Below are 17,271 nucleotides of genomic sequence, written 5' to 3'. Positions count from 1 at the left end.
CCTGGAGCATACAAGCAAACATTTCGGATACGTTTATTCCAAACATAGACACATCACTGTTTTATACCGCCTAGGAGAGCAAAGCCATTCCCCACCCCTTGAACTTCAGTATTTCCCAACCGTGGTATTTCTTTCCCAAGTGGCCATTTAAAACAAACAGGAATAACAGGAAGGAGGAGATGCTGGGACAGCTACAGAAAAAGGGTCATAAATAAATAAATTCCACTGGTATTCAACTGCTCAGCACCAGGGCTGCCAGTGGTCACCACTTTCACGGAGAATAATAATAATGATGAATAAATAAATTGGGCCTTGCTAGAGCTAAAGTTTCCCACTTTTCACCACTCGGGAGACTTTCTCAAACTTTGCGTCATTCAGAGATTATATGGACCGCAAACATAAATCCAAGCAGCAGTTCTTCTTTGAAAACCCTCGGGCCCCATTTGTTAACCTAGAGCTCAATTCAGTCTGTGGCAGACTCCTGCTCCTGCCAGGCCACCTCCCAGAAGGAAGAACAGATGTACCGAGCCACCGGATTACATACACACAAGTGAAAACAGATTTAACAACAGCAACCTGATCCAGACTTAGTAAGCAAATTAATTTAAAAAACCCCAAACAAACAGAAATCGTTCATTACAGCCATGGAAAGATTATTGTGTGTTGTGACTCTTACAGGGGATGAAACACTTTGGAGGAGAGTCAGGGAAACATCAGAATATTTAAACACAGGCAAGCTATCATAACGCAAAAGTCTACAGCAGACTCACTCAGGATCTTCTCATTGCAGGATCGAAGGGCACAAGAACAACAGAGTCAGCTAAAGTGATGAATGACCAAGATGGAAGAACACAACTCATTTCAGATACAGAAATGTTTAATGGCGTTAAAGTGCTACTTTAATGGGGACCATATGCTAACATTTAAACACAATTCCACTGCACTGCTAAACATGGTTGTCTTTATTTTTTTATTTTACCTCTTTTTGCCCAACCCTACCTAAAACAATAAAATAAAATCTAAAGGACTGAAATTAACAACCCATTCAAATCAGCAATAAGTTATGAATTTTATAAAGCATTTTTTCATCTTTTTTTTTCTTAGTAATGAGGGGTAGTTAAATTACTTAAGGATACACAAAGTTTCAAACAATGCCATAGGTGAGGACTCTATTAAGGTTTTTAAAACTTGGAAAACAAAACAATCCTGGCCATTAAAAAGACAAAAATAAAAAAAAAAAAAAGCAAAGCCTTCAAAGTGCAGGTTAGAATGCTCGTCTCTGAGAAAATTAGAAAACATTCGCTATAATAGCTCTTAACTGTACCTGCACAGATAAGATGGCAAGGCCCTTGGGAACAGAACGTGCAGTCAAAACGTTACATTAACATGAGAGACGTGCTGAGCTTAACTAGGTTAACTACTGGACTGGAACTTCAAAAGTCAGCAAAGGGAATGATTCTAAAAAGAAAATCGAAGAAACCCCCACCAAACCTGGCCTCTTCCAGCTAGCACAGCCTTCATCCGTTGTGTGCATGGCAAAAAGCATCTTTGCATTTCATTGGGTCAAGTGCTTCATCAAAACAGAGATCTTTTCATGGCATAAATTCATATAAAAGACGTCTAAGATTTCATATGGACAAGCTCTAAAAAGACACATCAGACTTGGGGTGTTTTCCCTCCCAACACATTTACAAATGTTTATCAAAAAATCTCTTCAAATAAAAAGGTCATAGTGGCTCAGTATCTGGGCATGACTTTCTGGCATATCACCTCTCGTATGTGCTGGTTTCTTTCTGTCCTCAGCTGGTTGTGTGCCTGCGTATGAGCACGCATCTACCAGGAGATCTGCTGTCGGTGTCGCAGCCTGAGGCATGACACAGCTCACGATGTGCTGGTAGGTTACAATTGGGTACCTCTTGCTTTAGCCACGCATCAGAGGTACTTGCTTTTTAAATGATGTCCAAAAGAAAGCTGAGCTGAATGGCGTTCTCTCCTGAACATCTCTCTCTTTGCTGCCCCACTCTCTCTGGGCACAGAATGAGACCTTAATCATTATTGTCATTGTTATTCCTAGGCTATGTAAGCCTTCTTAGATTTCCTAGTACATTACGCCAGCATTGGATTGTGATAAACTGTAGGATACGGTCCTTTTAGGACCAGAAAAGCTCTTCAGAAGGGCCTAAACTAGGTTGTTCATCCTGAATGCAATGTAAGAAATTCTGACATTTCTCAGATCTCATGACAGAAAGAGAGGGATGAGTCCCTAGTATCCTCTTTCAAACAAAGAAATTCAAAACAAAGTGTTTCATCACTAAGGTCTAGATCCAGGTCCCACAGAAACAAATGGATTTCACTGACTTCAAAGGGACTAGTGTTTGGCCTAACTTTTTGCCAGCAGGAATTGAGATTGGTAACATGACCAAGTGAACACATGTGGGTTTCTGTGGAGGCTTCCTTTATCCGAAAAGCTTTATATACAGGTCTCTCCAGGACTAGCTGTCAATACATCATTTCTGAAAGAGGATACTGGCATCTAGGACCCAGTTTATTAACCTCAGTGAAATCATTCACCCTGCACTGTTGTCTCACTTGGTTCTAGGAAGCAAACGAGAGCTTGACACTGGCACTGGAGTAACCCTCGTCACTCCCAATACTCTGCAAGCTGCTGTGATCATCAATGTCACTGATGCTGGTTGTGCTGATATTGTCCACTTCTCCATGGGAGAACTCTGTGCTTTCAACATCCACTTCAATCTCTTCTAAAAAGGAAAAAAAAAAAAAAAAAAAAGAGAGAGAGAGAGAGAGAAATGCACACAGGTTAGCACCACAGACACAGTTGCTCCCTTCAGGCCAGCGAGCTGCTGGTACTCCCCCAGCCAGGGATGAAGCAGCCATCCGGCAGGAAGAGTTTCCGTGTTCTCCCTTGGAACGGGATGGGCTGTGGAGGACATGATTTATAAAGAGACCAGATAGCAGCTTGGAGTTTTTCCTTGGGACTTGACTCCTCCAGCATACAGGCCACACACCAGCATAGGTGGGCTACCCCACACACTTAACTTGTTCTGCTACCTCTTTCTTTGGAGCTCTACTACCCCAGTGTTAGAAACAAAAAGAAACAGATAAAACAGAAAGCAACAGAGAAAATGGAGCATGAAGTTACCCTGAAATGTGCTACTTGCTTGATGCCATGTTGCCAAAGCTGGTAGCACTCATATAAGGCATTACAATGCATTACCATGGGGATCTGGGTTACTCTCAGAGATGCTCTGTGGATTTTAGAACATAAATCTTACTTTTAAGAACTTAGAAAGTAGAGATCTAGTTAACCAGACACCTTGGTTCCCATACCATTTAGGAATTTTCCAAAAGGATTTTTTTTTTAAACTACAGACTCACACCCAAACTATACAGCATCTTTGGGTCTGTTAATAAATATCAAACCATCTATTGTGCCTAAATATCTCTCCACAGCCGAGATACTTAAAAAAAAGAAAGTTATCTGAATTCAGTTAGCTATTCAGATCATCTCTATCCAGTTTTAACTAAGGAGATGAGCTCTATGAGAAGCTTGGAAAAAAAAAAAAGCCGGGGGTGGGGAGTAGTGTAGAATTACTGCACGAATTTGAAGAGGCAATTTGCCTGGTTCTGTTTGCTTGGTCGTACCACGGTACCTTGGTTATACCGCGGCCTGAATACAGAATGAGAAGCTGGATGCTGCTTTGCAACAGCTGTTCCAGTCCCACTAATATCTTCTCAGATTTTCCTCTTTGTGTTGAGAGATTCAGAGACCAAAAAGCACAATGGATAGCTCAACTTTACCATCAGGTATTTAGCTACCATCTCATGATCACTTTATTTTTCCTAACTAATGCTTCGGCATTTTAAAGTGCTTTTCAGATAAACAGGTTACTTTAATTGCTACAGAAATCAGCTCAAGTTCACAATAACAACACCTCTTCCGGACTTATTTAGAATTCCTGCAAAATACTAAACTCCTCATATATGTATGTGTATGTGCATGTGTGTGAGCAAAATCAGTAGCCTAAATACCAAAGGCCGTAAGAAGGGGTTAGCTGAGAGACAAGAAATGGATGAATCTCATGGCCTTGTTTTGCAGAGTCCCGAGGATTCAGTTCTACTTCAGTAACACCCACCTCGCTCCGAGTCTGAGCGATCCGAGGAAATGGTAGATCCAATGCTGTCCATTCGTATTCGCTCTATCTCCTGAGGACCCTGTAGTTGTTCCAGTCTTCTCTTTAGGAATCTGTGTTCTCGTTCCAGGTTCTCAAGCTGGTGTTGGCTTCTCCTGTCAGCCTCTTCAAGTTTCTGGGATGATCAAATATGACTCAATAATTAGCTTAATCCTTTTCTCCTTCCCTCCCACCTCCACTGCCCAGCCACCTGCTTTGCTTAGACATTCCCAGGTCCCAGAAGGATTTAAGCTGCAAAAGAGCCCTGAACCAAGCTGCCCTGCAGTCTCCAAGAACAATGCCATCTCCTCACATCTTTTTTCCACCTCTCAAGTGCTGACAAATCATACACATTAGTATAAAAAGTCCCTGAGGACAGGGCCTCTCCAGGGGAAACGATTTGACTTGTAGCAGTTTGTGGGTCATTCCGCATGGGTTCAGCCACTTGCATTACCAAATCCGTCCACGCAGGGGCCTCAATTCCCTTAACCAAACCAATTCCGGGTTTGTTATGATCCACTGTAACATAAAAACGTGCCCTGGGAGTTCTGCGTTCCTTGCTGCATGGTTTAGTAGGATTTCTCAGAAACAGTTTTGTATTCAGTAAGCGATTTACATAACCTACTACAGATTTCTTTGATCACAGCTGGGAAATCTACCAGGGCACTGTTCTTTGTTTCCCAGGACAAGCACATTGCATAAGGAGGAGTCATTTCAGGCTAACTCTGTCCCTTCGGCAGTGCTTTTTCTCCTTCATCACCCATCCTCCCGCCCGCTACCCTGACCTGCAACAAAGCATTTCAGCCTCTTCCAGATACTAACAATGCTGCATTTTCTTTTCATGCTTCGCTTTGCCAAAAGTAAAGCTAAAAGAGCACTGGGCTAGCTGGCAGGTTCACACACGAAACCCCAGCAAGCCAACCCTGTCTCACACTCTTGTGGTTTGTGCTAATGCTTCGGCAGTGGAAACTCACCAGCACATCAGAAAAAAAAGCTGCATTTCCCATCAAAATGCAGTCATTCAACAGTAGGTATGTTTTTCTTTAAAGAGATGCAGCTGTTAAGGAACGATCACAATATAGAACAAGACCCCTGCTCTCCAAATCAATCATTTCTGTAGTTAACGGAGTTCATTATGGACTCTTCTAACAATGTGGCTTGTAGCAATGATAAATGATTAACCAAGGGAGCAAGGCTTGCTTGTTGGGTTTATTTTTGTTGGTTTTTTTTTTTTTTTTTTTTAAAAAAGGTGTACGTCTCCTTCAACAGAGTTACCTCTAGGCAGCAAGAGTGAGCGATGGAATTGCACTTCTCAACAGCCCAGGCTGAAAGCAGCTAGGAAAAGCAGCTCTTACCTTGATATGTGCTTTGGCTTTGTTGAGCAGCCCAAGCGTTGTGTGCCTGGTGCAGTCTGGTCCTAGCGGTATCAGAACTTTTAAGCGTTCTAGACACAGGCGGAGGTGAGCTCGGCTGCAAGGGGAAAAAGAGGAGGATCAGAGCTATGCTTTCAGAAAGGGAATATCACTTCCTTCTCTGCTTCCCTCCTACGAGGCAGTTTTCACGTTTCCCTCTTTCCACACATCACAAGATTCCCCACGGGTACCAGGACAGACTGCCACGAAACTATTTACACTGCAAACATCAGCTGCTCACCAATACTTGCATTATTGCTAACCTCTGACAGACACTGTTTATCTTCTTGCTGTCTGAAGTAATAATCTGACTCATCTGGATGAACTTTGTGCAGGGGCAAGGCACACAGGCAAATGGCACAAGTATCTCATGGGTTTTCTTTCTCACCTATTTGCTGTCTGTTTTGCTGAGAAGACCTTTTGTGAAAGCAGTTTCAAATGACCGCTACCCCCTGCACACTTGCGTGTGGCTGGCTTGGGGACACTTGCTATGAACCGATCTAAGCACCGTCTTTTTGCACAAAATTAAGAAGATTAATGAGAAAAATGGCCAGCCTGAAACACCCAAACAATCCCCGCTGGCAGTTAAAGGAGCTAGAGGGATGGGGTAGTTCCCAAGCACTGCATTCCTACTCCTTCCTGGGCCCAAGTCTGAAATGCTGCTGGGGGTGCAAGGTCTGTGGGAACGAGAGTACCAAAGACCTTCCCCCCGGGCAGTCTTCTGACCTTGGCTCACGTCTACAAAGACAGACTCAAGCACAACAGTGTTGATGATGATATAAGCCATTTTCTGCAGAATATGGAAACATGTTCTGGGGAAAATGGTTCAGGCAGCCGTGGCAGAGCACATCGTCCTCGGGCTGCACAGGAAAACTGTTCCTGCTGTCTCTTCTGTATCATGTATGCAGGAATGAACAGAAGATTTATGGAAAACTATCAAGTGCGGGTTGTCTTTTTCCCCTCCCTCTCTCTTCCCCAGACATTAATGATTTATGTCCAAACTTGTCATCCCAATCAATAACACAATGACATCAGCTCCACCATTCACATGCAAGAAACACCGGTGCAAAACAGTCCTGAAAGCCTATCCCTGCCCCTGCTCACGCACAAAGAAACTGAATCTTAGCCTGATCCATCTCAATGCAGGGGAAGAAAAAAAGAAAAAAGAGCACGGACAGTTCATTTCCATTTGTTTTTCAAATTCACTATTGCATCCAGTTTGAAAGGGGTGAGGGAGAGGAGTCTGTAATCAGGCAATTATGTCAGTGACAAGCAAGGATGATTAAGGGTGGAAGGGTCAGGGGTTTTGCTGATGAACTGTCAGCACAGGGGACTGTTCACGAGCGGTGCTGTAGCTGTGAGCTCCTCACTGTTTCTATTATAAATCACTTTACAAAGGGTCCATCATTCTGTCTCAAGAACAGCCACAGGGCTGCATATGACCAGTAAGGGCCTCGAAGAACACGTGTTTTTCATTAAATATTACAATCGGAGGGGTGGGGAAAGGGAGATCATAATCCAAAAATCAAACTGAAAAAACAGTAATCACATCAATCTCATATTTTAATTCTCAGCTTGCTCCAGGGCAAACCCCACTGACATTAAACTCATATGGCTGACATGGGGGGACTTTTACTACCTGGAAGCCCATTTTCCAACATCAACAGGAGTTGCATGCACCCACTACAGGTGTTTGCCCAATGTCTCACGATGACCTGTAGGATCAGCAATGAAAACGCACTGCTGGTTCACACTGGCACTATAGTTCATGTCATCCCATGGGAGACTGGACACTGACTTCTTGCAGCTAGAGAAAGGCTGAGGAAGAGGAGGATCTTGTGGGTTAAGACATTCTGGGTGTTGAACCCACTTTTGGTTACGCCACAGATTTCCTGAATGGCCACAACGGCAAGTCATCGAGTCAGAGCCGTCAGAGCACAGCCATCAAGCTGCAGCAGAGCAGCACGTGCCTCTTCACAGCATGAGTCCAAGCACCAGCCAATTTATGGGATCAGCCCAAGTTAAAAATGCAGTGTGAGTAGAACTAAAGATGTGTGCACAGGCCTGGGGGCTGAGGAGCAGGGCCAGTTCCACCTAACAGGGGACTTCCTACAGAGCACCTCCTACAGGTAGGGACCACAGGTACCCCTCCCTGCTGGGCAAGAGTAGCTCCCAGCCCATGGTAAAAACCGAACTATTTGTGCAACAGAAAACAAAAAGTTTCGGGAGTCAACACCTAACCAGTGTCAAACATATCACAGTCCACTCCTGAATGCAGAGAGAAATGGACAACGTATCTACAGCCTGAGCTTTGGGCTGAGTCTCAGCACTGGAGGTTTTACCAGGAACCGGGGAAGGCGCTGCACCAGGAAAGGCAATTCATGGAACCAGCCATCAGCTTCGGGCAGGAGGGAGCGCTGGCTGGGTTGCTGAGACAGCGGTGAAAACGATGGCACTGATCTGCCACGTCAAAAGCGAGGTTACGTGCAGACTCAATGAGATCAACCGTGTTACGCACCTGAAAGCTATATGCAAAGATCCAGCCAGAGGACACTGAAACACTCCCTGTTGTGGCCCAGGACCACAGTGGATCAAAGAAGGTTACTGCGCTCTGCAGGCCCTGACAAGGGCAGGGAAAGGACAAAGCAGTCAGAGGGTTTGTCCTCATAAGGACACTGGAGAAGCTGGCAGAATTACCTCCCCAGCATGCGTGGCCCCAAAGGGGACATTCCCCCAGTTCTGTATCCCCACATTGGCTCTCAAAGCCCAGAAGACTGGCCCAGGCTCAGGCAGGTGGTTTTCAGAGAAGCCACTGCTGCCAGAGGCTCTGCTGGCCGGTCACCAAAGGCTGTGACCTGCAGCAGGGGTGATGGCCTCTGCTGGCACACCAAGCATCAGGAGGGGACACCTGCCTGTGACAGAGGGTGTGAGTGCAAGCTGATAAGCTGACGATGGCACATAGCACAGCTCAGGCAAGGAGCACACTACAGGGGCAGGTGGTGTGGCTGAGCCAAGGCAGGTTTGGAAGAGGTTTGACCAAAGCAATCACTTCTGGACTGCTGCTGGATTTTCCCCTTATTTTGCACCCAGAGCTGAGCCACACTGAGTTTTGACGCCACTGCAAACGTAAGTGCACTTGTATCTCCAACCACAGCCTAACCAAGGGAAATGCACAGGGCTTTCCATCAGCACACAGCAGTGGGCCAGTCTCAGTTCGCAGGCTAGCAGCAGCTAGATCAGGGACAGTCCCAGCAGTCACCTCCTGCTGCTGGGGACGACGCTGGTGGAGCCGCTCGGGAGGTCCCTGGGCCAGTGTAGCTGGGAAAGCAAAGAGCCACCAAGCCCACAAACCGTCTTGGCACATGAGCTTGTTGCTTTCCTTCAGAGAGATCAAATCAAACAGCTTCCCCAGTTCTCTCCCCTCTGCATTGTTCAATACCTTGCCTTTTTATTTTTAAAGTCTAACCCAGTCATAGTCCCTGACCTCTCTCAACTTCCAACAGCCCAAGTGGACCGTGATGGGCTTGTAAGGCCCAGAGCAGACAGGCAGGTCTGATGCACTGATGGGTGGCTTCAGTAAAACCCAGAAATAAAACTCCAGAGCTCAAAAGCATCACAGCAAACTTAGCTAAAAGACCATTTCACAGAGAAAGCAATCACAAACCTATTAATCTTTCTTATCAAGTCCTGGAGCTGTACCTGGACAGCTGTAATCCCACAGGTCAGGCCATGACATGAATGTCTTTTCCCTTTGTTTACCTGGACTCTGTTGCAACGTGGCTTTGACAACGCTGTAGGCTCTTGTATTCAAAGAAAATACCAGCATTGTGCAGGCTCCAGACAGAGCCAGACGGCTTTCCATGTAAACCACTGGATTATGCCAATATTTGACGCATCTGCCAATATCTGGCAAAACAAGTCTAAATGCCCATATTGTTATATAACAGAGAAACAACTCGGGCTTGGTGCGAAGGGGCTGCTGCCTCTTGCTGCCTTGATCCCAGGGAAGACAGAGGATGACAGAAAGAGAACTCCAGTTTCTGCTGAGGCCAAAGCCTTTGCACACTAGCTGCAGGGAAGTCGGGAGAAGCTGGAGCCCTTTCTCCTGCTTAAGTGGCCTTGGAAAAAAATCAGGCTCTCACAGCAGCATCCTGAGCACATGGTAGGCGCTGGAGGTGCTGAAGAAGGAATCCATGGAGGATTTGAAAGGAGGGGGCTCTCCTCTTTGCCAAGAGATCAGCGCGGTGTCACCCTCCTGCTCAGCCTGATGTGGGGGAAGATTCCTATTTCAGATTCCCATGTGGGGCATCAGGATGGACAGAAAATGCACAAAGTAGCCGAGAGGCTTCGGAAAACCAAAACCTAACACATGCCTCTGTCCCAAAGAGCTGAGGACAACCTTTTACCTTTTTCCACCTGGCAATTCTGGCTGGCACAGTGTCCCTCTGCAGTGCCAGAAGGAGTCTAGAAGTAAGTTTCTCTGGGATTTGGAGGGCAAGCAGAGCAAGGATGCCCTCTCTTCTCTGCCAGGAGCTGCTGTGGGAAAAGGCATGTCAGCCCCTAAACAGGAGACCGAAGCAGAAGAGGGATGAACAAGCCCAGCAGCCCCGCAGCCCTCCTCCAGCTGATCCGCAACAAGCTATAGGTGGCTGTATGTGGAAGAATAGGGTGCTGGTCCCTGAAATGGCAGCCCCACTGGGCACGTGCTGTTCTCCCCCCTTTCACTTTGTGCCTGTGTGACAGTTTCTGACTGCATTTGGATTATCTACTTCTATCCCCCCAGCTCCCCTCCAAGCCCAAGCCCCCAGGCCCTCTGTCCCCAGCCTCTGTTGGAGAGGAGCCTGGCCCTTGCTCCCTGCAGTCCCTCCTTGCGCACGGCTCTGCCTGGCTGCAGAGGGCTGTAATTTCACAGCCTCCTCCTCTCCTCTCATCTCCTCTCCGGCTCCCAATGACATCATCTGTTCTGATTATATAAAGCATGAGGAGGAAGCCTTTATTTATGCGTGCTTTTTGCTCACAGCTTCAGCTGTCTCACTCTACAACACGCACCCAAATCCCACTGCAGGAACCGGGCTCCCTTTGCCTGGATCAAAACTGCAGTGCAGAAAAAGGTGCGGGTGCAAAAAAAAAATTTCTCATTTCCCTTCCCTCACTCCTCTGAGGACGTTTTTGAGGGGTTTGGGTAGGAATCAGCCTACCCCACCACTCTGTACTGCAGCAAGCTGGCCACAAAGCCACCAGCCTTTTCCCTGCCTGTGAGGTCCCCAGAGAGCTGAGGGACCTGTTGTGGCAGCTCCAAGCCCTGTGTCTGTGGGTCACAAAGGGGCTACCTACGTACCTTCAAGGCCCGAGGAGACCCCTGCATGGGCCAGTCCAGGGCTGGGAGGCCATTGTTGGAGCAATTGCTGCAGGCACAACTGCCAGGGAGCCATCCCTGCATGTAAACATCCCTGGAGAGACTAGAGCTGCTTTGCTAGGACGAGTTTTGGGTTTGTGGATTTTTTTTTTTTGCAGCTTCCACCATGGGCAGTAGTGATGGAAACTGAGACAAGAAACTTTCTCTGCTGAGGAGCCAGTCAAACACACGTGCATGCTCAGCTCTGAAGCGGTAGGTTTACTGGATTCAGCACTATCTTCTAGTTGGACACTGCTGATAGACTTTGCTGAATCAAGGCCTGAACATCTGCAAAACACACACACACACAAATATATATAGTCTTCCCATCTTTAAAAGATCAAGCCTCCCTCCCAGCAGGAAATGACCAACGCGCCTCCAGCAGCATTTCAAAATGCTGAATTCTGATTCTTGTATGTTGAAAGAAGGGAGCATCTGAGGGAAAAGAAAAGCATTTCCCAGATATTTTTCTACTATGCCTGCAGGTCTATAGGGCTTGAATTCAACAGTGGATTGTTAAGCATGTGCTTAACATTAGGAATATGCTCAAGTCCCATTGAGGCTAAATCAGACGCTTTGTCTCCAAGAGATGTTAAAAAAACAGAACCAAACCAAACAAGAACCACTGAAAGAACCAGCAGAAGGAAGATCCTAACATGGAAAAGGACATTATCATCCTTCCCCTCTGCCCTTCTCTTCCCTCTACACCTTTTCAAAGTCAAGTCTAATTTAACCCTGAAATTAGAAACTTTGTTTGGATTTCAGAGCTAATAGATTGCTTAAAAAATTCAGGAGGGATCACTGGTTAAAGAAACCAATTCCTAGAGAAACGCCAAGTGACCCCACATCAATAATTCATTGGATGAGAATGATTTTGAGATAAAAGTAATGAGAAACACATGCAAAAACCACAGGGCAGGGAAAATAGGGAAAAATATGGTTTCCTTCTAAAAGCAATTCACAGGTCAGAGGCGTGCTTATCTCTAACAGCCATCATATGACGGTGTTTTTTCCTTACTCTGGTCTCTAACCCCCAGTCCATCCCTCTCTGCAACAATATATACTCCCTGCTTTACTGAATGCTTGACTTCAGCAGAAGAAGAGGAGGTTTTGTCAAGCACCTGGATGGGGAACAGCGGTTCAGGCGGGCACAGGGGGCCAAGCCCATGCTTCCTCTGCTGCAGAGCATTATGCAATTGCTCCGAACCCTCCAGCCACGCGCAGGAACGCTGCGGTGGCACCCAGCCAGCCTGCCATAAACACGCTCACACCCGCTCACCCCAATTGCACAGGAGACCAGAAATGAGACACGTGTTTTAGAAGGAAATCTGGCTCAGAAATACACAGTTAAAAAGTTAACAATCTCCACCTGAGCTGTGAAATCATTCAAAGCAAGCCTTGGCTTTCCGATTTTAAATCAGGTCTCTTCTCATCATTATTTATTTTCCTGCATTTGCTCCCAGTTGAAGGAGATACTTGCTCATTTGCCTCTTTTGTTTCCAGTCAATTTCTAACAATGGCTCCCTGGCATGTAGGAGTATTTGTACTGCGAATGCTAATAAAGTGTACCACGAAAAAGTAATTGGAAAAAAAGCCTCTAGATCTTCAAGTTTTTTTAAGCTTTTCTATCATTTAAGAGAAACAAAGAAATGAAAATTTAGGACAGAGAATAAAAAGACTTGACAACATATTATAAATAGGAATTAAAAGGAACAAAAAAGTTCTATGGGCCACATTTTCAGCCTGATCTTAACTATACCAGATCTGTCTGCAAAAGTTAAAAGATGAACATGTACCCAACTGCATTCTCAAATCAAGGGCAGATGAAAAACAAACCACAAATGAAGAAACCCATGATTAAACAATTGTAAGAACAATAATAGTAATAAAAACAAAAAACCAAGGCAATGCAGCTTTTCAAAGTCATACAAATCAATGCACCTCTGACTGGTGACAAGCTGTATAACAGGAAGATAACTGGTGGTACACTGCTCAAGAAAGCAGCATCCTGATTCAAGCCCATAAGCAGAAACAAAATACAAACAGCAATGTATCGACGCACTCTGCAACAGCAGCATTTTGTCCAAAGGCCACCTCAGTCACAAAACCAAGATAAGGTGCATCAGGGAAAGGAAGCTTCTTACCAAAGAACTGAAATACTTGGAAAAAACCTAGCCGGTTTTGTAGCACGTAAACCCTTCCCCGCATCTGGAACAGAATCTACAAAACTTAAGGTAAGCATAAAGCAAGGATTTTAACTTAAAATACACATTGTAAGCCTCTAAAGAGGCTGTTCTACAAACCCTGCCCTGACTATCCCCCTAAGCCCCGCATGGTGTTGCGCCTCAGAGCTAGCATATGGCCAAGTGCACACAGAAATTACTACTTCTAAACTCTTCTAGATAGGAAGACTCATCACTGATTTCAACTTTAGAAGAATTTCAGGCTCTTGGCAAACAGAGGCTGTAAGACCAACAAACCTTGTGCCAAGCGGTCTGTTGCCACCACTGTTCCGTTCCTACATGGGTCTTTCTAGCCTCCTACTGCAGTCTGGAGGGAGACGTGCTCTCCTCACCTCTCTCCACGTCACACAACGACCTTGACAGGTCTCACCCCTTCCTGAGGTCCTTCTAGGTATAAAACTGAATACTATTGAGAGGGTTCTACTCTTTTGAAGGCAAATTAATTCCTTCAAGGCTTTCCAAAATCAAGAAGTGGGAAGAGAGGGACAGAGGGAGGGGAAATCAGTCAGTCTGCAACCCCTTGGTGAAATATGGGAGATCTTTATAAAAAAAATAAAAATCTGGCTTTCCTGCAGGACATGTGCCTCCTGGGATGCAATATGAAGGGATGACAGACACTTTCAGCTATACCTCCCAAAGGCTGATCAGTCTGTCCACACTGTGCAGACATTAAGTGTAAATCATGTTATTCAGTGGGTATAGGGATCGGCCTAAAACACCTCAAGTTTTGCGGACACATGAGAGAGCTTCCACTTCCAGGATTCAAGGCCACAGCACTGCAGACACAGCTGTGAAAATTACACTTTTGAAAGTCTCAGGGTCCTACTCTCATCTCAGAGGGTACTTCAGGGAGCAGGATTGCTCTCATCTCACACCAAGTCTCTGTCATCTACCTTTTCCCTGTGTCATCTGGCCAGCACTGCAAAGGCTGGACTGTTTGCTCCACTCTGCTATCGCTAGCCATCACCCTTCAGCCTGCCCAGGTTTTTGTTTCTGTCCTCTTCTCCAACAATCTACTGGATTGGAAACTCTTTGGAACAAGAATACAGTTGCCAAATGCACTGACGTCTAAACATCATCTTGGGACTGCACTTCGAAATCCTAAATCAAGCAGATCCCAAACAATAAGACTAAAGCAACATTATGATTCTGAAGCTGAAGTGATATATCTGGGGCTATTTTTATTCACACAATAACTTCTGGGCCTTTGGGTCCTATTTGTTGCATGTCTTGAAGTTTTTCGCTTTGAACTAGAGGGCTAGAATATAGAAGCTTCATTTAAATGAATAAAATAATAATAATAAAAAAAAGAGACCATCTGTAATGCCACAACTTCCAAAACAGGGATGCTTAAAGGAATGGCAAAAAAATTTGAATACGGATGCTCACAGTAATAAAAATGATACCATTTTGGAAGGTGCCACCTCCAGAATGAATTCACAGCTGTTCAGTAACGTGACTGCTTATCCTTTCCTAACCCCTTTGATCTTCAGAGGCACCAATGAGACACACTACTTCAACTCAGTAGAAAAAGATCAAATATAACAGCCTGTGCTTCACAATGAAAAGGTGATGAGAGCAGCATAGGTGGCCATCTGCCCAGCAGAGGAATGGAGTCAGTCAATGCCTGGCATTTTCTCTCACCCCTTCATTTTCATCCAGATCTAGCACCAAGTTCTCAGTGCCCATTCATCAGTTTTTCTTTGCACCTCTCAGCTCCTCTGTGGCTTTCTGCCTTTCTTTGAAAACAATCTGGACAGTTGTTAAGAGATGTCAAATAGCAACAGATGCTCTGGAGTGGAGTCTATTATTATTTATCAAAGTTAATCCTCCCTAAAATTATATATTGAGGATCTACTATTATTGATCTTAGCCATTAGCCATAAAGTATTTTAATCCCTGGTGACTACAATTAACTGAACTTTACTGCAGCACAATATACGATGTTACCAGCTAAACCCCTTTTAGGCTAAGCTGCACTTACAACAGTATGCTAAACCCTATAGCGATCACAGGCCATAAATGCTCTACAAGACATTCTCCTTGTGACCTAAAACCACAGCCTAGTTCCTGCCGGTGTGGTCACATCTAGGTACCTTTTGCCCAAGATATTCAGCACCAACTTTTCAATCATGCTCACTGCTGACCACGCAGGTATTGCAGTTTTGCTACCCTGACAGCAAGATATGGTTACCATCCTGCATTTGGCTACCAGGGAACATGCAAAGCAAGCTGTAAACACCAACGTGCAACCCAGGCCGGTTAATTATAAAGCCCCGACTAGCCCAGACTAATAAAAACTCCATCTTTGTTAAAAGGTGGTTAAAAATAGACCTGCTCTTTAAATAGCCAACGGTGTCCTGTGCCCTCATTCTCACTAATACCACTGTAATTATCTTTCTAGGGATACGCAGTGTGCTTACAGCCGCAAAGTCTGGCAACGCTGCTCCAACCAGCGCAGTGTCCTCCTCCATGCCACCAACGCGCCTGCAAAGCAGCTGTGCCATTCATCAGAAACCCGCCTCACTGAAGAGGAGGCAGTAACCTGCTTTGCTGCGACCTACGGATTTTCAGCTTTACTGCTAGAATTAGGTCACTAGCAAAGATAGCCAAGATTTTCCAAATTCGCCAGCTATTCTTGATTATTCTGTTCAGAGGTTTCCTGGCTAAGCACCATGCCTTTGAAAAGAAATGAGGAGGTATTTCAGGCTCCTGCAAGGTTCCTGCTTCTTGGTGTCCGAGTGCAGAAACGTTCTCACTCCATAATCTTTGACTGCCTCTAAAGCTGCCAGGCAACAGGAAGAGCTCTCCAGATCGCATCTACTACCACCAAGTCCTTGCAGCCTTTCAAGGAGAAATCAAAGATGGTGCACACCAGAAAACAGATAAATTAGGAGGGATCTGCAGAGACCCTTGAAGGTCACCTGTCTGTACTAAGACAGCAAGAACCTGAGATATTAGGCAGCTTCCCACCAGGCAGCTGTAGAGAGCCCCTGGACTGCTCTCCTGGCTATACTGGAAAAGCTACTCAGGGTCCACAGGGTGTCATAGCAGTAAAGGCATAGGCAGTACCTCAAATCAGAGCCTCTGTTTCTTTGTAATACTACTGAAAGAGACCTTGGACTTTGGTGCCTACTAAATACAGTCAGGTTTTAAACTAGTTACCCCACTAACCAGCTGAAAGAAGCAAGCAGTTGCTTTGTAAGACAGATATTGGTCCATCAGTGAAAGGATGCTACCAACATGTTATTTTGGAAAACGTATTTCCTGTTTTCAAAATAATGAGTGGGGAATGTGCCGATACCAAGAATATATTCTGATCTGGTACTAGAAGATATTTTTGTCATTAACATAATTTTTTTAAATTACACAGATAAGATATTGATACTAAAAGATATTTTTACTGTTCATTAAGATAGGACAGAGTTTTTCCACCTCACACATTTCTTTTCTGAAGCTATATTCCAGTTTCCTCACCTCATGGAAGAAAACCATAATTCCTAATGAAAAGATATTCTAAGAATGTGACCACTTGGAGTACTTGTTTACACAAAATCTTTTATGCCAGAAGGAAAGCATGTGCTCTTCATCTAATCCCTCTTCACACTGTCAGAAATATTTAAGGAGTCATCAAGTATCTACTGTATCTTTCAGGTATAGAGGGCATGCATCTGGAACAGAGGAAGCAGTGCATGTAATTTCACCTTGTAAAATTATTTAAAATTTAACCTCAGACATCCCAGGAAAAAAGAATTACCAGCCAAGGTCACTATTGGATGTATGTTTGGAAAAAAGCACTAGGAGGGAGAACTTAAGAGATCCTAGCACTATTTTTCCTATTGTATATGGATTTTTGCACACAAAGAACAGTAATAGTGTATTTCAAAAGTCTAGGACTTAACTAAGCTAAGTGACAAACAGTTTTAATGGAAGTTAAGTATGTATGTTACTCAGCAGGGGAACCTGAACAGAGACGCACATCCCCCACGACCATGACAGCAGATGCGTCACATCCTGATCTTGTGCATACG

General features: G+C 44.9%; 1 protein-coding gene across 2 annotated transcripts in view; it reads right to left on the bottom strand.

Annotated features, from left to right (window-relative positions):
- Window positions 1-856: 856 nt before the first annotated feature.
- Window positions 857-17,271, bottom strand: part of MXI1 (MAX interactor 1, dimerization protein) — a 57,602-nt gene continuing 41,187 nt past the window's right edge. For both annotated transcript variants that reach the window (XM_074593383.1, XM_074593384.1), the window contains exons 4-6: window positions 5,546-5,660; window positions 4,155-4,326; window positions 857-2,759 (exon numbers count right to left, since the gene is read on the bottom strand). In XM_074593383.1, the coding sequence (XP_074449484.1) occupies window positions 2,596-2,759; window positions 4,155-4,326; window positions 5,546-5,660 (451 nt within the window). In that variant the 3' untranslated portion in view covers window positions 857-2,595. The remainder of the gene's footprint in view (window positions 2,760-4,154; window positions 4,327-5,545; window positions 5,661-17,271) is intronic.

Source organism: Larus michahellis, chromosome 6 (genome assembly GCF_964199755.1).
Source record: "Larus michahellis chromosome 6, bLarMic1.1, whole genome shotgun sequence".
NCBI classification, from domain to species: domain Eukaryota; kingdom Metazoa; phylum Chordata; class Aves; order Charadriiformes; family Laridae; genus Larus; species Larus michahellis.
Note: the sequence above shows the minus strand (reverse complement) of the source record. Positions and strands in the feature narration are given on the sequence as shown.